The sequence below is a fragment of the Aythya fuligula genome, chromosome 2 (genome assembly GCF_009819795.1).
Source record: "Aythya fuligula isolate bAytFul2 chromosome 2, bAytFul2.pri, whole genome shotgun sequence".
Taxonomy (NCBI): Eukaryota; Metazoa; Chordata; class Aves; order Anseriformes; family Anatidae; genus Aythya; species Aythya fuligula.
Genome location: NC_045560.1, coordinates 40904186 through 40931008, shown reverse-complemented (window position 1 = coordinate 40931008; position 26823 = coordinate 40904186). Strand labels below are relative to the sequence as shown.

The 26823-nt window shown below is 43.7% G+C and overlaps 1 protein-coding gene across 1 annotated transcript in view; it reads right to left on the bottom strand.

Moving 5' to 3' along the window:
* Window positions 1-26823, bottom strand: part of RARB (retinoic acid receptor beta) — a 282674-nt gene that overhangs the window by 170955 nt on the left and 84896 nt on the right. Inside the window, exon 2 of the mRNA XM_032180618.1 lies at window positions 18204-18698. Coding sequence (XP_032036509.1) covers window positions 18204-18381 — 178 coding nt within the window. The 5' untranslated portion in view covers window positions 18382-18698. The remainder of the gene's footprint in view (window positions 1-18203; window positions 18699-26823) is intronic.

Sequence of the window (26823 nt, the reverse complement as noted above, 5' to 3'; positions counted from 1 at the left end):
CTGACTGGACAGCGGATAATCCATGAACTGAGTGAGCTGAAACTCCCTGAGTTTGAGCGAGCACAACTCTTTTTTTTCTGAGTGAGCACAACTCTTAGCTGGCACTGCTGCTGGACGTGTCACATCGCATTGCTTCTGGCGTGTTGGGCTGGTGCCTGAGTCACTGCGCGACCTGCTGAAGGAACAGAGCACAACCCAAGCAACAGGGCACACCGGGAAGGTGAAAAACCACCCGCGCCGCTGGTGATGGACTGCCCACCAGTGATGGGGATGCAGCTAATTCCTTGCCAAAGACGACGACAAAGTTCACAGAAGGTCAAGGTGCATGTGCAGAGTTTAATAATCTTTTAACATAATAACCTGTCATACATGACTGTGCAATAAGCTGACGGGATCTGCCAGAAACACTTCGCTTTGCAAACAGTATTTAGAGCAGGGCTTGATTCATTGCGCTGTCTGTGTACACGGGGAAGGGCGGCGTGTCTCTAACAAGAATCCAAAGCATGAGCTGAGCAGCTCTAAGGTAAAAAAACAAAGCAGCAGCCACAGCAGAAAATTAAGGTAACCAGCTTTGTAAGTTTTGCTGCTGAAAAATATTTGTCAGGGCTGAATTCAGGCACACTGGGAAAGAGATCCTGGTTTCAGAGCAGCTTCACACAACAGCATGGAAATGAAGTGGCGATTTTAATCTTGAAACTGTAAACATTGCAAAGATCAACTCATTAGAGCGATCTCTGCCTTCAAACTCCCGCCTTCTTGATGAACAGCCTTTGTTTTTATTGCATTTTGTTTATTTACTGCAGGTGACAAGGCTGATCTTCGTTTTAATTTACAACCAAAGGCAATTATCACACGGCCATCTTGCTGGCACCCAGGAGAGAGTGACCGGCTCTGCTCTGCTGCTGATGTTCAGGCAAATCTTCCTCCTCCAGCTGGATGTGCCTTACCACAGAGGAGCTGTGCTGTGACAGCGGCCGCGCCGGCCTCCTGGAGAGCGAGCTGGGACCTCCAGGAGCCTCCCCGAGCCTCAAGGAGGAACTTCAGAAAGAGCAGGTCTGTGTTACTCACAGCACTACCAGGGACTCCAGCATTAAAGACGGGGTGATTTGTGATGATGATCTTAACCTAGCACCACTTAAAGAAATAAATTAGTTACTGTCTTTTAGGGCCATTCATACTTTGCCCAAATAAGGCTTCAAGAAAGTTACAACTGGAATTCTTTTGGCTTGGGGTACTGCTTTTGCTGCCTAAATAAGCCGATAGAGCACTTAACCAGTAAAAGAATAATGACGCCAGCAAAGTGCTCCCAGTGTTATACCAACATGAGCATGCTTTGGATCCGTACAGTGAAAACATCATGAATGAATGAATCAAGCTATAGCTGTAAAAATCTCAATTTTGCCACAATAACAGAGGCTCACGAGGTGCTCCTGTGAATACAGTTCTGTTGTCATACTTCTTTACCTCACTGACATAGGTATGCAGGCAGCAGCATTTGGTAAAGACCTCAGAGGAGATTTACAGGGGGAAAAAAAAAAAAAAAAAAGAGTAGTGATGGACAAGTCCCGAGAGGGCTGCAATCATGCTGCTCAGTCCAATCATACAGTAATACGAGAGAACAAGAAGCAAAGCAAAGGGAGGCCAAATTTTGCTTGACCTACACAAGAGATGTCCCTTCCTTTCGCTGAGGTTTTTCTGTGACTGGGAAGTTTGTTTGCTGGTTTGTTTGTTTTTTAGACAACGTGTTCAACTTTTCAGCATCAGAAACGCGGTTCCTAAAGGAATACGCTTATCCAGCAATGTGGTTGTGAAAGCACAATAAAGTTCAGACTCCCTTTAAGTTTCCTTGCCTTGCACCTGTGAATTGGAAGCATCTAAAATCCCTCTAGAAAATACTGCCCATGTACAAGCCACATTTCAAAAATCTCTATTCTATAGCTTATATTTTGTCCAGTCCTACTGCAGTCTCACTGTGTGTCCTGAGGAGCAGTGTGGTCCTCGTGTTGTTCCTTGGACCTTGCAGCTGCGTGTCTCCACGTGGCAGCCCCTGGAACTGACGAAACCCGTGTTGAGGATCTCTCAGCATCACCACCGTGGTTCAGAAGCATGAGTGAAGTCATCCGATTCCCTTGCACACCGAAGTAAATCTTGCACTTGAGACAACTCCTGTGGGAAGGGTTGTTTGCTATAGGATCTTGCAGACCAAAGGAAATCAATGGGTTGATACAGGAAATGAGGGTGTGGGGGGTGTGTGTGTGTTTTTTGACAGAGCGCTTTTTAAACATATTTATCTTAGCGCACGTGACCGAAACCTGAAGGTACATCAGGATGACAGTGGAAAAATCCTTAAAACTGCAAATTTTGGCACCAAGTTTTCCTAACTCCCCCCACCAAGAATTATGTTACAGGCACTCGTGTAGAGAGATTTACGACTTTCTCTTTGAGCCCCCCAGCCATCCATCTAAAGAATCAATTCCTGCTACTTCCAAGCAGAAACGCAACCCAAGACAGACCGAATACACCTCTTTGAAAATACAATCACAAAGCCAGGGTGTACAGAAGGTACCCTCCATTAACATAGTTATGAAACGGGGAAGCCACATCCATCTTTACCAACATGTTTTGCCTTCGCTGATGCTGTTTTGAAACAACACAAGGACTGAGAGACCATTTTCTTACCGAGTAGCACCATACTTGGAGCAATACATTACTGGTGGGACTCCCCTGATGATGTATTACACTAATGCATCATTAGGATGATGTTTTGCACCGATGATATATTGCAGTGCACCATAATGAGAGCAATAGCTCACTGGGTGCATAATCCTGCCAGGAGCTGTGCGCCAGCAGCTCTGCGACTTCATTTGCAGCTCTGGGTGTCCAAGGCTGAGATGGATTAGATCCTCAGCTCTGCATGGCGTAAGGGATGGCACAGCCAGGGAGGTGCCAACGCCCAGGTGGATGCTGCTAATTGCAGGACACACCGTACGGTATGCTAATAGTGAGGTACACATCAGCATCACGGCTTTACACCTGCACAAAACACCTTCCGACCACAAGAATTTGCTGCAGGCAGGGCTGCTGAGGTTGCTTATCCTTATGTTTGCCTGCAGCAGCCATGCTAGGAGACCCTTTGGTAGCACACAGCTTTGAGAAAAATATTTGGCCTGAGTTTTCCATGCCAAACGGCTGTTCCAAGGAGGGGGAAAGTGGGGGGAAGAGGGAGACTGTTTGCTTTAAATCAGTAACTTCAGTGAAATCGGTTCTGTTCAGCTGTTTCTATGAACCAGACTCAGAAAAAAGCAGGCAGTTTTGCCAACAATGAATGATTCTGGTGACCTTTCTTCTGACCTGTTTTTAAAAGCAGAGCTATTTGATCTGCATGAAATTTTAAAAGACCTTTGCACTATGATCAGTGTCACTGACAAGAAGGCAACATTTTAACATTCGTGAACTATTCGCAGTGAGGCCATACACAATGTTCAAAGGGAGGGCAAACCAATACATAAACAAGGAATGAACAAGCCAGTTTGGATAATACACCAACTTCTCCTCCAGTCTCTCACAAAAGCATTAACATTTACAACTAAACCACAGCTTCATTACTTATTTAGTTTTCATTTCAATACCTTTGGGGTTCTTGACCAAGTCTCCAGGCACACACACGCACGCAGAAATATACCAAATATCCTGCCTGCGATTTCCAAACTCATGGATTTATTCAGTTCTGAAAAGCAACAGTATTTTACACAACTACCTAATGTGCTCTGCAGGGCTGGCTCCCAAGTCCTCCTAAATAACAATCATCCAGGCTGGACAGACCAGACTCTACAGGGAACATTAGCTTCTCCGATCACAAATTCAGAAAAAAAAATAAATAAAACTGGCTTTCATAACTTTCTCCTGACAACTGTAATTGAGAAACCACAGGGTATTTAATGGATCAGAGCAAGCACAGCCACCTCAACTAGACAAATGATGAGTTAATATCTGATTTTTTTCTTCACACGTAGCCTTTCAGACGGCACGAGCTAGAGGGCTCTACCTCGCACATGCTGTCTCCAGCCAGCCTAACAAACAGGTTGGGAACACAGAGGGAAGACTTGCATCTTCACTTCTTTATTTTCTCCAATGAAAATAAATTAATTTCCACACGATTATGCCGGATGAGCATCATATGACCGGGAGAGTAGCGTGACTCGGGGCAGAAGGGCCGTTCTCTCCCCATCGAGAAGGCAGCGCGCTCTGTAAGACCAATGCCGAAAGAAGGGACCCCACCTTCCAGCTGGAGGCACAGACAAAGCAAACAGCTCTGCTGTCCCAAAGCCTGGGGATGGCAATGAAGACTCAGCCCTTAAGCAAGTTGGAAGAATAAAAAAAAAAAAGAAAGAAAGAGCAGAATGGATTCATGCATTTCCTCCACAATGCGCCCATGTAGGGGCCAACCACATTCTGGCCATAAATTCTCTGGCACGGGAGCATTATACCAAGTGAAAGGAATGTCTTTCCATCTGTGTATTTCCCCTAAGGCGCTCACTTGATAATGAAACCAGTTAAGGTCTTTGGGTTCACAATGTTATTATAGGCGGATAATATTTTGTTTGCAGCAGAGCCTGAAGAACTCCTAAGTAGCATATTACAGGCACTATACACCTGTTAAGTCATGGTGTTTCTTCTGTAAGTGGACAAATCTGTTTTAGCCATCTCCAGAGGTCTTCCGCTCACAGTTAATTATGAAGCGCTGACTGTACTCATTTCCTGATCTTAAAGGGAATCTATAACAAATTTATGCCACAGGTGAAGCCTGGTCCCTCTGTCCCTCAGAAATCCCAGCAATACTTCTAATGGCCCTGGCTGCCCTCCTTCCCCCCGCTCTCCCGGCGGCTGTGCTCCAACACAAACCCTGCACAGACAATAACAGGCTATCAGGAAGAAAGCACATGCTTCTCACGGGCTGACCGAGCCTAATATTTTAGAAAATTAGTTATCACAAACACATCTGAACACACACACACACACACACACACACACAAAGTGGCATGGGTGGCCATCCAAAGGGCCTTCTGATGAGGCCTGTGGTGAGCACCAAGATGGCGGGGCCTGGCTCACCACAGCCAGTGATGCCCAGGTGCAGAACCAGCGGGCACTGCAGGGGGATTTTGTTCACCCTCTGTGCAGACACCCACTGCTCCACAGGGGACTACGAGCCTCCAAGCAACACCAGGAATTGTTTTGTGTACAGAGAGAGCCATGGGGTCAGGAAGAAGTTTGCCCCTCGTTTAATTCTCAACTCTTGGGAGCCACTTTCACCCTTTGATACGTATCCCAGCACACGATTTTGATCAAAACCAAAACCGTGTCTTGTACAGTACAAGATAATCTGAAATCAGGTCAGATAAGATAAGCATTCTGGGGAAAAAGATAAGGAAAAGAAGTCCATCCTAAAAAAAAAAAAGGCTGCTTTGTTCTGAGAAACTGTTCTTCACGCTTCTTCTAACAGGCTCATGTCTGATCCCAGGCACAAGTCCTTGGAAGTAGGTCTCCCTGACCTTAGAGGCATACGTTAGGTCAGTGGTTCCCAACTTTCCGGACCAATAGACAACGATCAACATTTCTCTCAAATCGTCAGACACGCTTAGCGTCAACCTTCCGATCTGAAACCCGGTGAAGGTGACATGACTCAGCAGAGTGGCTCTAACTCTTTCTCTGTTACTCCTAGAGATGACCTGCGCTCTGCAGACCACAGATGAAGACCTCCAACCTCAGCTGGTTCATCTCAGAGAAACTTTGAAAACAACTTCTTTCACCAGCTCCCTTATTTACAAGTGCCTTTATACCAAATACTCAAACAACACCTATCTCCTGTGTCACCATCCAGGTTCAACCTCCCTTCCCAGACCAATCTTTTCCCCTTTTCCTGGATACCAAGAACAAGCCCAGCCTTCCTAGAAACACTTCTGCATCCCTCTCACTGCAAAGATAGCACCTTCCTGAAGGTGCGACCCTCCTACATTGAGGATAAACACAAAGCAATGTCTCTAGTAAGAAAAGTGGGAATAGAAGTGTTTTCTGTAATTATATACATACATTTGTTTGCTTTGATATTGGAGGAAAGCACAGAAAAACACCACAAAAATCACTTTAAAGAGAGACGCAACCAGACAACTTGTGATAAGATTTAAAGAAAAAGACGAATTGAAGAGCTCTTGGGTAAAGGCAGGTGGAGTGGGACAGGTGCACTTGCACCTGAAACTACTTAATTCCTTGTGTTGTTGCACATTATCGTATAGCTCTTTGACCACCCCAGACAAGAGACCTGACCCCAGCAGTACATTTTTCTTCCAGAAAGAAAAAAAAGCTAGACCCCAAAACGTGTTCAGTGAATCCAGCCAGAAAGGAGAGACATTAACAGCAGGGAATCTCTGCAGAACTTCAGTAGAGTGGTTTTAACAACTTTGTTCAGCCCTTCAGAAACATTATTTTCCAAAAGAAGTCTACCTAACAGGGACACGCATTCCTTATCATTTCATTGCTTTCGTGTCGGGACTGTAACTGCGGAGAGTTCTGGGCAGTATAAGATGTTTCACGGACCAGACGTGACTAAAAAATGGATTATCAAACAGCATCTAGGGAGAAAAAAAATGCACATATCTCACTCTGCATTTTAGTGATAACGCTCTTCCTGTGTACAGTTCATGATGTTTGCAAATTCTGGGTTATCCAGTGTATATTTTCAGCACTGTCAGAAAGGCAACAACACATACATTAGGAATGCTTCATGGTTTTGACAGAAGTTTGGCAGAAACCCGTTTTAAGCTGCCCTTAGTAGTGACTTTTCCTATACATGCACAGTGTTGATGGACTGCCTCGTTCAGGCTTTTACCTTTGTTATGGAACACTTTAGCTATATCTTGGCTGACAAATAAAAATTCTTTGGTTATTGGGAAAAAAAAAAAAAAAAAAAAAAGTGAAATGGGGAGTATTTCCCATATAATACTTTGGTACTTATGGATTTGAACAAAATTGAGCATTTTCTCTGACTTGAGCTATTGCTATATGTTTTAATTTACTTTCCCAAATACCTTATAACAACAGTTCGCAATTTTTACTGCAAGTAAATACAATTACCTATTCTTAAAATCAAAGATATTGCAATATGTTTTCACCAAGTTCGTCCAAGTAACTACATATTAAAATGGCAAACATCCCTTCAAATAACATCCTGGCAGAGCTTGCTTCTTCTGCAAGTAATAAAAGCGGATGAGAGCAAATCGTGCTCCAAGATGTTTGGCTGCAGCGGCATGAGACAGTTGATGTGTTCCAAATGTCTGTCAGATTACTTAGCAAAACCAACCACTGTTAATCAATAGTGAAATCTTTTTCTTTGTGGTTTAGCTACATTTCTGTTTTTGTTAAACAGAAGAAAATTGCCAATTAGGTGGACTCTGCTGGACCATGCAGCTCAGGGAAACAGACTGTCAAACTGACTGGCTTAGTTAAGAGTTAAGAGGACGCAGTTCAATTGAAGTTCAATTACGATACTTAATCGATCACTGACTGCACATGCAGGTTTGGTGAACTAAGCTGCAGCATCTTACCCTTGTTTTTTACAATAATCACATCAGCCTCCGCAGTCTGCCCCATTTTTAAGCATTCAGACTTTTTTTTTTTTAAAAAGCACCACGACAAGATTTGCATTCGAGGATGTGAGCATTTATTCACCTCAAACGTTTGGCTCAGAAGTCACGTCCCTTTTCTCTTACTCTTCATACGCCTGTCTTTTTTTGATTCTGAACTACTTGGAACAGAGATTGCATCTCCCTCTTTGTTTGGAAATTCTCTAGCAGTTTGTGCATTGCAGCAGTGTAATAAATAAAAAGTAATAAAAATGCTAGGAAAGTCCTTAGAAAAGTCCATGTTATTTTTACAATTACTCATGCTGTCGCTATTTTGGAAACAATGCCAGGAAGATCTAGAAGGGGACTTATAACAGTTTCTGTAAGAATATGCAATCGAAATGATGATGTTACCAAAAGCAAAATGTTTTGCAAGGTGTACAGCTTCTCATGCTGCTTTTTCAAGTGCTTCTAACAGATGTTCAATTTCAAGTGGTCTGCAGATACCAATAGGCTTATAGTTCTGCATGAATCGGAGCAGCAGATGTGCCCTGCATTATGTTTTGCTATTCCCTTTATGAATTGATATGTCACCCCGTGGGTTTATAGCTAGTTAATTTCACAATGACATCACTATTTCTATATTTTTAATGATTCTCGCAGGATTTAATTTCTCAAATAACAGAACTCTTGATCCTGGAATTGCAATGTGAAAGCAATATATAATAAACAGATTTGTTTACATGATACAGTCCTATTTCCCTCCAAATGCCTTCGCTGATAGCTTTTAGGTAATGCTGGTATGCAGGTGAATTCTTCCAAAGACTGCAGATTTACAACATGGCCTCGTTTCAGGACTCCAGACTTAACGACCATGCATCTCTCCACAGGATCGTTACACGCAAACAAGCACCGCTCGCTGCTTGGAAGGAAGGAGGATAAGAAGGGAGTAAGAATAGAAACAATGGGGATTTCCACTGGCTCTGCTGTAGCCCCTGGGCACTGCCCTTGCCAGAAATCTTGCTCCATGGTGGGGCGAGTTTACTAAGTGCATGGTACCCAAATAAAACCACAGTGGAAACTGCACTGTAATTTCCACTGACTGTGACAGGGCAGTGCTCTACCTTTTGGCTTGGACACTCTCAAGCTTTGAAGGAAGCCAAGTCTTTTCTCCCTCAAATTCAGGTGCAGAGGTTCACAAAGCAGGGCCAGCCCTTGTGGGGAGCCTCTGGTAATTCCTGCAGGCTGTGCAGAGCAGGCGGCAGGACATCACCTTCCTCCCCTGGAGTATTCAGTAGCGTTGAAGGACATCCTTCTTTCTGTTTCTAAATACAGCGTGGAAAATGTGATGCTACTACAGCTATTTTTAAAGGTTCTCTAGCATTTCCTTCATGAAATATAATTTTTAGGGATTTGAAAACTGACTGGAAAAAAACATTATGAGTTGGAAAAGGTTCTAGTGAGGTACGTTATGTCAGAAAGCCTCAGAATATACCTGGACTCTTAACTCTGAGAGGTGAAAACTGCATAGGCATATTCTTTTTCTCCCCATGATACCTCAAATTATATTCCCAGATTACTGCAAATATAAAAATACATCTTCACTAAAAGCCAGCTTTCTCAAAGCATTACAGACTTAAATTTATGGAACAGACATTATATGCTCTTACATGCCCTTACTGATCTAGCTGAAAGACCAAGCCTTTCATTTCGGAGGAGCAACGTGGTAATTTTGGCACGGGTGAGGAACAGGGTGATCTCCAGCTGTGACCTCGGGCAGTCTCCACAGCCCTCACAGGAGCTGCGCACCCACGCTGGGCTCTGAATCCATGCTTGGGAAGGGAAGAAATGAGGGAAGTATTTCTGTGAGTTTTGCACAGCATTTCTCCTCTTTTCGAAATAAAGAACTGCATCTTTATTGCTTGCAGTTCAGATTTCTTTGAAAGAGTAAAGTATGAATGTTAGTGCAAGCCTCAGGCCAAATTTAAACATACAAAGCTCAGGAAAGCTCATGCTGAGGTCAAAACTAAATTTGACTGGCCTTCAGCACTGAGAAATGTCAAAGAACAAGCTCCGCTTGGAGGTCCACACCTATCGTTTGCATACATTAATAGCTCTCCATCTAAATCTGAGCTGTGAGCAAACACGGTGTGTATCAGGCCATAAACATCTCAAACTACTTCTGAGCTCTACAGCATATTTCTCAAAGCCATGGCATCCCACAAGTGTTCAAGAGCCACCTTCCCTCCCATCTATTACACCAAACCAAACCCCTCCTCCCTTCAAGTCCTAATTCCATCACCTGAACTCAGCTTTTCTCCTCAAAAGCTCCCAGGACGGACTTTCAGACCCCTCTCCCAACTCTACAGGATGAAGATCACACTCAGCATCGTCGCTCCTCCAGCGCACCTGCAGTACTTAGGCTGGCGGAGCTCACTCGTGCAGGCAGCTGGGCTTCCTGGGGGGCTCTCCTGAGAAGCAAGAGCCACCACGAACCTGCCAAGGGTGCAATCTCTTGGGCCCAGCCTTCTCCAGCATGGAGGGATGCAAAGACAGATGCTGACAGAGCGAGAATGCCAGGACCGTAGTGCTTCCCTCCTTCACACCCTGAGCTGCTCAGGGCACCATGCCCAGGTCTCTGGCACAGCAAGGGTGAGCTCAGGAGACTAAGCCGGAGGAGATGTGGTGAGACTGAGACCAGCCACCAAAAATATCTGGCCCCTTGTATTCAAGGTACGGCCGCTTTCTAAAAATGCGTTATCTAGACAAAACAGTTGAGTATCTTAGGGATGCAGGTTTGGGTTCTCTGACTATTTCTGATATTTACTCTGCCATTTCCTCTGAACGTGCGTGGTGTTTTGAAAGGAAAGGAGATTTCTGATACTTAAGGCCTGTCCTTCCTGTTTGTTGGTTTGCCCCAACCGTAGGTTTGCACGTGAATAAAACTGTTGCTTTACGTCTGATTTCAAACATGTGGCAAGGGAGAATCTAGCAGTTTTATGAGAAATAGTTACTTTTGTAGAGGGTGAGTTTGCCTTCGGGAATTTGCTCTGACTAGATTTATCACAAGTTTTTTGAACCAGATAATTTTGTTTGATAGCACATCTGGCAGCATCATAAAATCCTGACGTCCCAAGCTATTACACAGGAATTACTTTTGTAAATCATTTATGAATATTACTGATGTAGGCCTATTCTGGGCAGTAAGAAAGGAAACGGAGTGCTGAAGGACAAAGGAAGGGAAGAAGGATTCCCTACCCTTTCAGGATTCAGCAGCTAGGGTGGGCATTTATCTTCTTAAATGGGAAACATGCTGTCATTGACACAGCTGAAGAACCCACAAAATACAAGTTGTTCCCAATACTTCTTGGACAAGCAAAAGGGAAAGAAACTCTAGACGAAGAAAACAGTAAGCCTGTCTCTCAGGATGGAAAACTGCCCTATCCAAATCTTAAATAAATCTTCTCAATTAAATGCCACATACTGCTGAAAGCATAATAAACACAAAATAGCAACCCAAAAATGAGTAAAAGGAGGAACATCTGCATCACAGCCAGCACTGGGGGGCCAGGAGAAGGGGGAGATTTACAAAACCTCCCCAACGACTCGTCTTTTGGGCACCGCAATGTGACTGAATGGAAACTCTCCGTGTAATTAAAATAACATGATTAGGTTTTCTTGAACTGTTGTTGCTGAACGTATACCTCCAAATGGAAACCTGGCAAGCCGTGAGCTGATGTGCACTGTTAGCATCATGAACTGTCACCCGATTAACGATTTCAGAGGCCTGCGCCTACTGATGTGGACTGGAAACACAACACTTACTCTGCAGACTCGCAGCACTGTTACCCTGCCAAACTTCAGGTCTGGCATTATATTCCTTCTGAGAGGTCGGCCGTGTATTTCATATGTGATGGATGAATCCACACCAGACACACGGTCACGGGGTGGAGGGTGTAAATCTCATGAAAAAAAAAGGAAGGGGGCTGTAAAGCCTGCAGGGCAACAGCGTGGTCCCCCAGTACAAGCCAGTGTGGGGACTGGAACCAGCCCTCCACTGCTCCTCGCCAGCTCCCCAGCGCTGGGAGTGCTGGCACATTATTTGTGTTGGGCCACAGAAGAGGAAAAAGGTCGTTAGCAATACTACACTGAAACATATTTCCAGCCTTAGGTAAGACGGCATTTTGTTGGGGAATTTCCTTGCTCCGGGGCCCATAACGAGGGAAGGAGCGATTCTCTGACAGGCCTTATTCAGCTTCCAAGCGTGAGGCTCTTCCAGACCATAGCAAATCTAGGAGCGAGGCGCAGAGCAATTACGGCGCGGATGCCAGAATGACACGATCCGCTCCCCGTGCGAGAGCAGGGAGGTAGGCAGTCTCCACATTCAGCGTCCTCCCAGGAAGCAAATTCCTGCCTTTACACACCCAGAACTGATTTCTTTCAGATGAGCAAGCTGCCTGCTCCAGCCCAAAGAGCGGTGCATCCGCACGATGCCGAGGACTCACCTCCAGGACGAGCTCCCTGCTGCGTTCAGCACCGGGGTGGCAGGGCTGAACTGGGTTCTAACACACCTGAACGATGCGCTTCAATTGCTGACAGCTTCTGGTTAATTGCAATCAGAAAGTGATAATGTGATACAACTTCATTAATCGAAGAAGTATGGACGCTTCCAAGCTACAGAAAGAAGCCAACCAGGAGAAAACGAACATAAAATAATAACGATTGAAATAATAAAAAGCAAACAGAAGAACTGAAAAGCAACAGTGGTTTCTAAGGTCGTGAATGATAACTGCAGGGGATCAACTGGACATTTCTCCTCAGTCTTGCCAGCATGAGGCAACGCTGGCTGTAGCTGAGAAACCTGATATTCATATTGCATTTATCCCCCTCTCTGAATGCAAACACATGTTCGCTCTTTGCAATAAAGATGTGCTACATGTGCACTGGACAGGTAAAGAAACCTTAAAAGCTAACCTGTTGATTGCAGACATGTAAGTGACTATGCAGCAAACCTTCCTAAGGCAACAGGACTGGGAGGGAGGGAGGACATGGGGCAAATAAACAAAATAAAAAGAACTTAGAAGGCAAGAAAAAGCTCAGTGCAATTCAGCAAGAGAAGTTCTTTACAAGGGTAATTTATGTATTTTTTTTTTTTCCTAATTCAACTATTATTATTTTGGACTATTCCAGAGATTCAAAGAGTGATGAGGGTTGTTTTTTTGTTGTTTAATTAATTAATTTATTTTTTTAACTCCAATACAGACAGCATTTGCCTCTAACTGTGCCAACTGAAGAAAGTCCATCATGTATTAACCATACTCCAACCTCCAACAGAAATATTCCCCATCTTGTGAAGTAAAGTGAGATGTGGGAGTCCTTGACCTTATAAGTAATTAAGGGAAACAGAGACATTCTTGTTTTTATTAGAGAGACACTAAACTATTTGAAAATAATTTGAATAGCTGGAGAATTAGTGTATTTGCCTGTTCATGAGTAGTGCAGATAGTTTAGAGTTCTCTTGGGGGCAACACATCGTAATGAATATCTGCTATTCATATTTAATGCAATCTGCCAAAGAGTGCTTTTGGGAGGACTTTCTGTGTCAATATAATGATTAACAACAGAACTGGAAAAGCAAATGAATTCCTGCAACGGGTGGGGCTGGCAAAAATATCTTGCAGTACTACACCAGGAACACTGGATTTGACTGTACTTTTAATGATACCAGTGGAAAATCCATTTCCCAAGGAAAAAAAAAAAAAAAAAAAAGCAAGCAATGTTTAAGTTGTAGTTCAAGTGGTAAATAACCAGCAGTAATGGAAGGCAAAACAAAACAATTCCAGCAGAAAACAATGCTGAAAACCACAATCTGCCTAGCCTATGTCTGAAAAGCCTCAGATGCAAAACCAGCTATTAAATAAAAAAAATAGTATTTACATAGCACCACAGCACTATCCAAAAAGTAATGTCATAGCAAGCTCTTTGTCTACCTTTTCCAGATTCTCAGGTGATCTTACTTTCCATATGTTTTCTCTAACCTAAAAGACTTACATTAAAAAAAAAAAAAAAAAAAAGAACAGAAAGTTCTTTATTCTTTCTTTACAATGCACTTTTAAAACACCCCAGACTAGAAAGTATGGAAAAGCTTGGCCAAAATACAAGTGACTTTAGTACTGACTTTTCTCCTTGATATCCCAATAGCCCTCTAAATAACACATTCCAATTTTTTTACTATGTTTATTTTTTAATGCTATCTGGATGAAGCAATCTTAATAGGTTTATATCAGTTCTAGGACATCCCTGTACCATGCTCACCGCCGTCCCCTGTCCCCTTACCAAGCTACTCCTGCTCCTTGCCCCTCGCAAGCAATGAAGGCAGCACACGAGGACCCAAAGGCTCACGGGGGCAGCCTACAGACCAGAAGGTGTTGGGGACCAGAGGCAGAATACAGGCTTGTTCCCACTGAATGCCACGGGCTACGTGCATCACCCAACACCAGCAGGATGCTCAATTCAAGCAGAAGGAGAACAACGGCCAAAGTGTTTTATTATTTAGTGGCTCCCACAGTGTCTGCTGCCCAGGACTTGCTTTAATTTCATCCTGGGCACACTTGGGGGTTATGTAAATTACAGCATTAGCTCAGATTAATTTTTTTCCTCTCCATGCCAAGGTCTCCCAGCTCACACCAACTGTCTTTTAAATAGGTTGAGTGCAGGCTGGTGGCGTTCACCGAGACAGACAGGCGTCTGAGTGACAGCAGCTCATTTCCTCCCAAATCCAGTCCTCCCTGTAGCTCCAGGACTGCTCCAAACTGTGGTTGTCTTCAACTGTGTTAAACTAGTACAATCTGACCATTTTGGCAAAGAAACATTACAGAAATGGATTTTACAAGACGCTTTACCAATGGAGCAAGTGGATCCATCTGTGCTGAGGTTCGCCTCTAAAGCTGCAGCGCTGCTGCTTGCTTTGTGGCTCCATCAGCTGCGCTATAAAGACAGCATCTTCCTCACTGGCAGATACACCACAATGATCTGCATGGCTTTCACATACCTTTCTCAAATTTCAGGCGGTTCTTCACTTGCTTAGGATCTTGTTTCAGTTTTTTTGTTTTGTTTTGTTTTTTGATGATGTTTTGTGATTTTGTTTGTTTTGTTTTTAAACTAATCTTTATAGTCTTTCTCTAGAGAATAAATGCGTTAGTTACAACCATGATGGACATTTTATAAAGAGGGTAGCTCTTCCTAAACTGGTATTCTCATATTTTAAAGTGTCTCCTTTACTGGTCTCTGGCAACATCAGTATCAATGCTGGCAGGATGAGATGCTTCCTCCAGGAATGACAGAGAATTGCCCATGTTAACACGATCTCCACTCACCTGAATTTCACTCAAGCAGCTTTTACTTTAACAAGATGTGTTACAATCTTTACCAAAATGTATTTACTCCCCCTCCTCCAGGCATTTCACTCACATTTTGTGATGTTCCTATTGCAGCCGTGTAAGGCTCATGGCTTGCAGGACTTATTAAACGTGCGGTTCCCAAAGCCCAGAAGCGAGCTGAACCCTGTTGGTCTGGGCTCGGCTGCAGCAGCACCCAAAAAGCGTGGGAAAGCCTCGCCTTCAGCTTCCCTCCCTGCCAGACATCAACCCAACTCCAGAGAGAGTTTTCCAGAAAATACATGGAGGTTTCTAAAGGATTCAGGTGCGCGAATTACATACTCCAAACACTGAAGCAGAAAATACCATTTCTAGATAAGCTAAGCCATAATCTCCAGAGACGATCTTTGCTAATTTTTTTAATATAGAAGTGATTCCTCATTATCAATACAACTGCAGAAGCCTGCATGCCATCTGATGTCACGAGTGAAAACGCCAGCTTCATGCTGTACGGGACAAGTAGAGCGCCAGGTAAATCAATCGGAGTTAGAGAAGTAATGATCTTCTTGACCGTGGTCTCTTCTGCTTATTCAGTGCTAATGCATAGGTCATGTATGCATAAAAGTAATATTTTTTTCATCTTCTGACCTCTTTAGCACTGTGACCAACCCTCTAATTATTAAGTATTTTGCACTATGTATCTCAGCATAAAAACAGAAGTCAAGTCACAGGGCACGGAGGTAACACCATTATTAACATCAATGAAACTAAATCACTCTGCCTCAAACTCCTGCTCTAAGTTCTCTGCGCTCACGTAATTAATACATCTCATATGCTGTTGTCTGTTGAATAGAACTGGAGATACCTACTTCAGCTGTAGATTAAGATAACCTTGTATCATGTTGCATTATGCTATCTGGCATAATGGAAAGTCGAAAATTAAGACAGTAAAATATGACAGAACAATATTATGAAAGCTTAAATGATTGTAACTTTGGGAAAAAAGCTGTTGAAAAAAGCTGCATTGTTTAAAAAGTATTAGAAAGACTTTTATAGCACTCCTATAGCATAAGATTATTTCAATTGGATTTTGCACGAATGGAAAGAATGCGAAAGATAAAAAATGCAACAGCCTAAAGCATATATAGTGCATATGTTTGGCCAAATTTTGATTTTTTCAGGCATTTGCAAGCGAGATCTATATTTTTCAACTATCCATGTAAGTTCTGATGTTAGCAGAGGCCAGTCATACTGACCTCTGCCCATTGCGTGGATTTATTGTAAAAGGCAAAAAAAAAAAAAAAAAATCCTCATAATGCCCACAGTGAAAAAGAAAGACATGATCCAAAGCTCAACCTGCTTGCTTCCAAGAACCGGTCTCTATAATTCTAGTGACATTAACCCTAAACTTAAGAATCAGAAGTCTACAGAACTGGAAACAAAAGAGATTGTTGCTACCAAAGGTAAGCAAACAGAATAACAAAGACCAGAAGAGTCATCCTGCAGGGGACTGTGTCTGAGAAAGAGTTCTCGTGCCAGTAACCTTCCTGGGTATCTCGTAATTTTAACTCGTATTTCCAAACACTACTGCCTTGAGTTATGCACAACCGCTGCCAGACTGCTGTGCTCAGTCAGCAGAGGAAGACCCAAAAATTCAGTATTAGTTTTTTATTTTGTGTATCAACAGAAATTCATACTTAGTACTATTTACCCTATCTTCCCCCCCAAGTCTGAGCATTAACTGATTTATTTATTAGTAACTCATCTGACACTCAGTCTTAATTCCACATGAACGACTCATACATGTAGATAAGAAAAAAACACATACTAACCATTTATCAATGTACATTTCAAAAAAAAAAAAAAAAAAGTTCCCATTAACTGATAATACTATTTCTGCAAAAACTGAGTCTTCTTTCAGTATCAGGGGATAAATTCAGGATGGTATTCTGAAAAGTATCTAAGAATTTCTGAAAGGATTGGAAAGCCAAAGTTATTTGCAGACCTAGCTTAAGACATTTTGTTTTTCCGTCTCCAATAAAAACACTTGGCACAATAAAGCAGGGCAAACACAGGCCTGACCTGATATACCTATTCTTGCATGTGAATGCATGAAAATTGCTTGCATTAGCTGGAGAAAACAAAAACAAACACCCACAAGCACAAACACACCTTCAAGACTGCCCAGGCTTCAACTATATACATGTGCCAACACAGCCAGAATTTGTATTTAGGCAGCACAAAAACCACAACTTTACTCTTAAGAAGCTTTTTTCTTCCCCATTCACATTTGGGGATCTAACTTCACATACTTTCTATTGACTACTTCTATAACAAGGCACCTTCACCTCCCGTAGGAAGCACAGTTCTGCAAGATCGCTGTTCAGCCAAGATTTTTCATTCTGAACAATCACAGTAATGCGTTTAGACAAACAACTTCACAACTGACCTGCAAAGCTGTATACACTCTGGTTTTCCTCACGCGAGTCATACATTTCTGGAGATCTTCGCGGTGGATGTCTATGAGTCTATGACTACTTACAGAGTTTATATACTTGGCACGACTTTGGAGCCAATTAAGCACATATAAAACTAAGTCCAAGCAGAAAATGAGTGTTCACAGTGATGAAAACAAACGTGCCCAGCTGATACACTCAGGAGTGCTGAAAATGTGAGATGGCTGCATGTGAAACACAACCACAAACTCAAGTTCTGCAGCCATGGGCAGCTGCTAGCTGTCCACTGGGCTGCCACACAACTGAGCTCTTCAGAAGCTACCCAGGAAGAAAGCAGTGACTAACTAAACAAAACAAAAGCAGTAGTAATTATAGTGCAACTTAAGGGAATTCTGTACTGAGGAATCATTACCGTTAATAAAACACACAATGGCTAATTTTGTGAAGTTTCTTTAAACACAGCGTGAGCTTCTGCAGATAACGCAGCAATGCAGGATATGGCAAAATCCACAGCAGGTTTTATCACCCTTGGTTTCCACAGCTTCGGTATGTCATACAGTTGCATGTTTATTTTCACAAAAACAGGATTAAGTGAAAATGGTATTTTCAAAACAAATGCACGCTCTTTGCCCAAGTCAAATAAACCACAGATGGGCAACTGCAATTACTCTTAGGCCGATTTCAGAACGAACAAGCTCAGCCTTTGTTAAACGGAAAACAAAGGCTAATAAAAGCTATTAATGGCAAGCACTTACTTGCAGGTGACGGGGTGCTGCATCCGCTAGTTGGTGGGTGGCTCTGGAGTCCATGAAGGGAAGGTAGCGACAGTCCGCCGATGACCGGAGGGAACAGTAACGGGTATGGCGCTGCTGGGTAGTGAGTCATATGTCCATTCACTGCCGGTACGGGACATGTGCGGCTGCTGGTTGTCATGTTAGTGCCTCACAGTGTGTAAATGTTACGTTGCATCACTCCAGGCCAGCAAACAGGTACTTGAACTTGGGAACGGAGGGGGCTGTCCGGCCTGCAGGTATGGCTTGAGCTGGACGGCGTGACGATGAAGAGGTAACTCACTAGATCAGGCCCGTCCTGCGCTTCATTGCTGCTTCCTGCTGCTCTTACTTCCAGGACATCCTTGCTCTGAAGACTGTGCCCAAAACGTCTTCTTACTCTGAGCCCACAGTTCGGTTGTTAATGCAAATTTTTTGCTGGGTGGACAGCTGCTCTCTACAGATGCATACTGATACAGCCTGTGAGAAAAGAAAACAATATATTGATTATAACATGTACTCTATACATATACATGCACAGAAAACTCTTTTACCCCCCCCGCTTCTTTTGTTAAGTGATTACATATTTACTAATGTCCTACAAGATCATCTTGATGGTTACTGGGGGGTAAAATTCTCATTATACTGAAGCTAATAGCAGAACACCCATCCTTGCCCAGCGTCTTACATCAGAAGCAATTTCTGGTCAGATGCAATCTTGTTTTGGAAACTGTCAGTTTTAAAGCTTATGCATCAATAAATACCTGAAATATTGATATTGGAGGAGAAAACAACTTCTAAACAAAAATTCCCAGGTACATGAAAGCTTTCAGCTTCCCCATAAAAGTTACAAAACTAATTACACCGAGGAAGCTCTGTGCTCTGCTTCAATGTCATGTCTCAGCTGTGACATTAGGGACTGCTTCTGAAGGTGATTTGGTATTAGGTTATTAAAATACTAATTGGTTTACCAATGATTGATCTCGCAAAGGTTAGTTAGTTTATCTTATTATCACTTCAGAGATCTCACTGGTCGTTCACTCTGTTTAGCGGTGGATAGACTGCCTCTATCACCAAATAAATAAATAAAATTGATTCTCCAGCAACGTCCCCTTTTCTCCTCTTAATGATTTTCATGGCCCCTTTGTTGCCTCACTTCCCCATACCTCCTGTTAAAGGTTCTGTGCTTTACTTCTGTCAAAGCCTGAATCAAGTACTCAAAACCTGCATCACCTCATCAGTGGTGGTGGGCCATGAAGCTATTTGTACCATCCTCCCATTCACTTCAGTGCTTTTCTTCTGTAACTTAGGTTTACAAGGCAAAATTGATAACCCTGTGTTTCACACTCCTCTTTGCTCACAACTTAGGGTACTGGGGAAAACCCACAACTTCAGAAAGTTGGTTGACTGCCTCTCACTCGAGGTAAATATTCAAAAAAACTGCCAAAACATCTACTGGTGCACCTTCTGGCTGTTGGCTTTTTTTTTTTCCATTTTCATTTTTCCAGATTCTGCTCTGGAAGAAAACCCCAAAACACACGTTATCTCATAAGCAGAGTGAGTGAGTGACCTGCCAGCAACCCATCGCTCTCGTGTATTGCTCCTCTTTCACTCATGAACACTATCTTCAAAGTCACCATGAACTGCAATAACTTCTTGGGGCTTCATCTGAAGGGCTGGACCCTAATGAGGGGTCCTCATTTTCTCGGTCACTCGAATGAGAACCTCAAGCTGAGAACGGGGCACTTCTTGAGCTATTTCAAACAGTGAAATTTGCTCCACCATAGCTGTTTATTTTTTCATACAGCAAATCACTGGTCTTTTCAGAAACAATCAGTCCTGATGGTGACCTGAGAGCTACTGGAAACACTGCAACACCACCTTATTGTGACCACTGCTCCTTGACTTCTTTGTGCAATGCTCCAGTCAAAAGTCAGCAAGCGTTGCTTTTGGCTTGTGATCATTCCCCTGCATCATGGCAGGAGTCCCCAAGTTCTCCCAGCTCGCACTGTTGGGGGAAGACAGCAGGAGCCACACGGCAGAACTTTACTACCCAAAACTGAGGCAGTCCGGGGCTGCCGAAAGGCTGCTTTCTGAGAGAACATGTTACATCCTTACAGCTGCTATGGTGAGCAAACAGGAGCAAAATCCAACTCGTAAATGGCATTGTATTCATGGTTCTTAGAAATTATAGCCTAAAACACAAGGCAAGATGACTTTGGAGTGTGAAAGTAAAGGCACAGAAGTGAAAAGACTCGTCAAGGTCACGAAGCAAAGGCAATTCCAGCAGAGGGGAGCTGCGGCAGCAGTGCTTACTATCCCTGCTGCTGCTCAGCCCACCAGTTGTCAGTACAAATTCAAATGAGCAGGTTTAAAAAAAAAAAAAAAGGAAGAAGAAACACGGATGCATATGTTTGCCTGTCACAGAAGAGTGGAGTGTTTCTGCTCTGTGAGGAATACCAGCAAAGGTTACCAGCTGTGCATGTTTTCAGACAGCAATTTGCACTGAGTACAGCCTGCTTGGGGATAACAGGAATGTAGTTGTAAGTATTTGATAACTGTGTAAATTATGCACAAAATACCTTTAATGCTAACGGAGGGAGACGTGCGCAGAGATGAGCCGTGATGGTGCACACCGAGTCAGCAGGGAGGAGCTGTGTGCCACCGTGGTCTCGAGGAGCAACGCGCCTGGAATCAGACCTGCAGGGGAAGCCTCAACAGCCAAAACGCGGCCACTTGCTAACACAAAACGGGGTGGGCCACCACAGGTAGCCTTCTGTGCCACCTAGCTAAAGCTTTATGAAACTTCAGAGCCAGGGAAAGAGAAGTATCAAAGGCACATGCCAGGAACGGATGTTTTCTAACAGCTGGCAAAAATATGACACTTCCACGCGTTCGCAAGAACACGAAGGGGGGAAGGATGCAGATCAAAGCCAGCCCCAAAGTCTAGGCGCTAAATTAATCACAGATCAACGTCACCTATTTTTAAATTGCGTAGGCCTTCAGAACTAAAATTTGTTTTACAAAACTATCTACTACTCCCACTTACGTCTCCGTTAGCCACAAGAACGCAGAGCTCAGCATAAATTACCCAAACGCATCCGACGCTGTGGTTCGGGGAATTGTGGTGTTTAAGCAGTAAGTACACAACAGAAGCAGCTCCTCCAGGACAGGGAGGAACAAGGGCACTCAGGAAACTGTCCTGACACTTCCTCACAGCTGGAGGAACATATTTTGGGATGTACCTGGTGATCAAAAAATGCAGCAAGTCCCTTACGCAAGTCCATATGACTACGTAATGGTATCAAACTAGACATTAATTGTATCGTTCTGCAAAAAGGTGTGCAGGACACGAAGCCTCAGACCTCATTCCTTTGCTTTTCTCTCACGATAAAGACAGAAAGTGAATACCATGTAAAAGGTGCAGTACTCTAAACAGTGTATTCTTCAACTCTGAGAAGTGTTCCTCTGCGGCAGCAGGATGTTATAAATGCTCCTGTGGCCAAACACCTACGAGGTGGCCAAAGTGGAAACCACAGACAGACAGGAGCCTATGCTCCAGTAACGCACCTCATCCAAACAGGCAGCTATTCTCTGCTTCCCAAGGGATTTCTGGTCACTGTCTCTGCTAACAGAGGTGACAGACTGATCATCACAGCAGAGGACACCATGAAGTAGAAACTGCTAAAACACAGGAAACCCACAGAGCAGCTGCACCCATCTGTGCCAGTTCCATGATGCTGAAGAAAACCCTGAAGAACCCAAGGCAAGACTTTGTTCATATCCCTGGATTCACGTGCTCACTCCTCTTGGCTTGCTGCTGAAGGTCCTAGCATTTGACACCAGCCATCCTCACAGTCTGCAGAGGGTTTCAGGGTGAGATCATCTCTTTTCCTCAGCTAAACCTGTGCCACAGGGTAGGACACTGTAAGACGCTGGATCTGGAGAATCCACCCAGCACATGAAACAATCCTCTTCCACCAAGCCTTGTCCTGAGTGACTGCTCGTGAGTACAAGGGTCACACAGTCAGCCCCCCGTACGAACAGTACGTGGAGAAGGATCACACGGAAAAGTTTCTTTGAAGGCAAACCAAAAGATGATCGCGTTGTACACCACGCCGCATTGAACAGCCGCCAGTGACTCTTCTTTGGCAGCACATATGCCTCCTTTTGGGTTTTTACAGGCCTTTTATTGACTTGACTTCAGCGATAAAGCAGATGGCCACGGGGGAAGGAGGCTACAGTAGCTCCAGTGCAGAGCAGACAGCAGATTTATCAGCTGCAGTTAATGCAGCAGGTGTACCTGTCTCTTCCACATTTCTTCTCGGTGTTTGTGCAGCTGAGCAGTTTAAAACCACAAATTTCCACTTATAAGCTCCAAATTTTACAGGAGACACAGCGGCCCAACTTTTATTTTCCTTGTGATTTCCCATGCATTTTGCACAAGCTTTACTAGAGCAAAGAGTTTTGCTTTCTACACCTCTGTCAGTTCTCCTAAAATACATTAGATGAATCAATCCCCATCCATTATATCGTCACTGAGCTTCCATTTAGTAACAATATTTGGTGTTGCTACTCTGACATACTTCATTGTTCCAAATTTTGCACTTAGAAGAGGTTTTACTTTATGAATTAAATTCCTTTTCCTGTTACAGGTGACGTTGATGCTATCAGCAGCTGGACAGACAAGAGCCCAAGCCAGGGGGCTTGGTGACAGCCACGTGCCCCTCGCAAGGTCATGCTCTGTCCTTCACCTGCCAACACCAGCCCACTTCCACGTCCATCTTCCACCAGCCTCATTGCCCACAGCAGGGAGTTAAGCTGTCATGCAGCTGAAGCAGGATTTTTGCGTTTTCCCCCCTTCCTTCTGAATGGGGTCGGTTGAGCTCTGTCCTACCTGCAGTGATTTTGAGCACCCAGCGATCCTTAAGCTAAATCCACCACCCCGACATCCCTCTAACAGAGGGAACCAGTGCTGCTCCTCCCTTACAGCTGCAGGACGAGGGCACAAATACACCGGGGGCACGTCCCGGACACTCGGATGTGCTATACAGGGAGCCTGCGTGCTGCAGGCAGCCCAGCCAGCCGCAGCATGGAGCTCAGCGCCGGGCAATTTGCTGCTCTACGCCCAGCTGTCGGTGGCGTACACGTCCCTGAAGTTTCCAGGGTCACGGAGGAAGTCTCTTAAGTTCACTTCCCATTTTCTTGCCAGCGCCAAAATCCACCCCCCTCTTAAATCTTCGGCGAAGTCCTAAAACAGGAACCCGCGAGGGCAGGCTGGCCAGTACGCAGGGAGAGGCGAGCTGCTCCTCTCCCAGCAGCAGAAACAGCTCCAGAGGAACTTTGCCTGAAAAAACCCTCAGTGGTATTTCGTATCTTTTCCCAAGAGACAGAGTTGACCGAGTCCTTACTTATTCTGCAGTTTTGGGACATATCCTAGCGGTGTTTTCACAACAAGTCGAGGACTAACAGCTCCGAGAGCCCTTACTGTATTTAAGGCAGGGTTTGGAGTTTGTACTGAAATCCCCGATTATGCACACGCTTCCTATTATGCTAGCTGATGGCGTTGCAGCGGGTAGTGAATAATTCAGCAGATTTAGCCAGAGCCGAGTGTAAATCAGTCAGATACAGCGAGACGGTCGCCGTGCTGCCTTGCAGCTACCAAAAAAAACGTGTGGAAACTTTCCTGGGCAGAGCAGCGCCTTGCTTGCCACAGGTCGCCGCCAGCCGCGCGTTTTGCCTTCTTGGCTCTCCAAAGAGATTTAATTAAACAATAAACCAGCTCCAGTGGCAGAAGTAAAAAAGCCTTTGGAGTGTTATGTTTCCTTTATTAGCATAGTGATGTGAAACTAAACAGAAAAAGCAATCTAATAACAAACATTCCTTTGAGAACTGCTCCGGGAGCAAAAGGACATCCACTTATTGTTCAGCCCGTCCCATTGGTCCATATAGGGCCATAAAGGTACAATAGGAGGAAACAGGAAACAGACTGGCACATCTGCATTATCTTATTAGGGGCTAATGGATATCTGAGAGGAACATGCATCTGATTCTGAATAGTCTGTACCAATCTCCGAAGCAATTACTCTTAATTAGTGGATTCTGTTTATAGATGGAACTTAGTGTACCCTTCTGTATCAAAGAGATGCAGGCATCTGGAGGGAGATATGCTTTTCTTAAAGGGAAAGCACTGCGGCACGGCGCGAGGGGGTGGTTGTTTTGTTTGGGTTTTGGCAAATAAAAGCGCTCTGAAGCATAACATATTCTACTGTATTATTAATCAAAAGAGCATGCCAGCTTGGAAGAAAAAAAAAAAAAAAAAGACCATACTGTTAATCTCAAACTCGGAAAGTAAACACAGAAAGCTAATACTTGCATATGAATTATATGACAAAAACCACTTTGATGATAAGCAAATAAACAACCGAGCCCTAAAATTTTCGACCGATGGCCAAAAAGTTTAAAATAGCAGCTTAAGTCAGAAGAACAACATCTGCATTTTGTATCTGCCAAGTCTGCAGCCAAAAAAAGTAAACCACTCTATATGACCAGATGCATGAATAAAAAAGAAAAAGGCATGAAACACAACTTCAAAGTCAGCGTACCGAGCAGCAGAGCCGCGGCTCCTACAGCCCCACTTGTCAGATATTTCCAGCTATAGGTGCAAGACCTATGGGGGAGGGAAGATAAGTTTTAGCAAAAGGAGAACGCTATTATTAGGACACTTTTCCTGCATCTTGGTATGTACGAGAGCTGTCTGTCTGCTGGGCAACTGCGAACGCCTTTTTGTCATAAAGCTGACACTTGCAAAATGGGTTTGTGCTTTATTTGTTTTTTCCTGACTGCGATTGTAAGGAAATAAATAACATAATTAATGCAATTGTTGTTTATTTGAAAATCCTATGGGGGGAGTATAAGAAGGGGAGAAAAAAAGAAAGCTGCTTTTTCCCTAAGCAGCTCTGCTTCGTATCGCCTGCACTGCAGACACACACTGATGTAAACCCTGAAAAAAGGGAATCTAAATCTGAAAGGGGGGCAAAAAGTAAGAGACACAATGACACCCATTTATTTACACACCACACAACAGTACCCTGCTGTGCCAGCTATTGATTTTAGTGGAGCTGAGAGTCCATGTTGGGGAGCAGCAGCTGTGAGTGCATAGCCTGAATCCTCATATGGGAACAATACTCCATAAGCAGGATAACCTATTTCAGCCAACCTTCGTGTATAACACACAGCAGTAAAAACACACACAGCTTACATCTTGAGATCTGGAAGGCGCTATGGTTATTTTTTCACAAAGGTCCGGGGCAATTATTAATTTATTTGTGCTAGCACAATGCTAGCATAATGAAGAGATGTGAAGGACTGAAAATCCAGGCTTCTCGTGTCTGTTATTCTACAGAGATGTTAATTCTCTTCCACACTAACCATATTTAAGACCCACCCACTGCATCATGCAATTACTCTCTCATTTTCTCCTGTTGTTTGCTGTTTTAAAGGGCTGTTTGCAACCGAGGGTGGTGTTTTTTTTTCCAGAGCTATCTGCATTCCATGTTTCTTTCATTACTCAGCAGTTGCCAAAACTATACTGCGAAGTAAAGATAAATGGTTGGGTCAGGTGGTGGGGTTAACAATTTACTGTGTGTACTGCCCTGAGAGCCAGATATAGTAGAATTGGCTCATGTTTATGTACAGGATGAGAAGTTGATTTCCTGTGCAGTGACTTTCAATCACCTCTATACGGGACTCTCTTGCAGCGTCCCTCTGAGAATTCAAGGAGCTTTGAATACATTTTGTGCTGGCATATAGGATACTCTGCTTTGTAACTAAATGCTTTCCTTACTTATTCTGCCACGTTCAAAAATCCCAATGGACTGTCAAGAGCAGTTCTCTTTTTTTTTATTTATGGAAACCAAAAGGAGGGTAACTGAGCTTCCTGCTCCCTTAGTTAAAGTGAGCTCCTATACTGATTTCCCTCCTCAACACTGAAAGTTATTTCTCAGCACTTAGAAATGCTCATTCAGTGCAATCAAAACTTGGTTTTTGCATTGTCATCTCTGTTAGTCCTTATTATGGTTTTTAAGGACGTGAGATGGTAATTTCATATTGAGAATATGCTAAGTAGGAGTCTACCCATGGGCTACAGTGGTTTAGGAGGCTGAAGACTTTCCAGACCAAACCTGTTTGTTTGTTTTTTCTCCAGGCTGAACCACACTGACCTGTTTCTGTTCATCCCCTGACCTGAAGGGAAAACAAACAAACAAAAAAATACTAACACATCACTTCTTTCAAACACGTATTCAGATGTTCCACAATTGAAGCAGCACAGACTACGCTGGTCATTCATGTCCCACATAACTGGGAAGTCTAATGTGAAACATTTACCCACCGAGTTGCTATGTCTACTGCTTTAGCCTTGTCCTTTGGACACACTTCTCCAGCAGGTTTCCTTGGTTTCTGCAGTTTCTCCCTACAGTTCTGAAAACCTAGACTGGACTTTCTGACCAAAATCATCCTTCGCTATCCCATCCAGCCAACCAGGTTGTTTGGTTGTTTTGCTCCTACCTGGTTCTATGCAAGGTGATAATCCATGAAGAAGAAA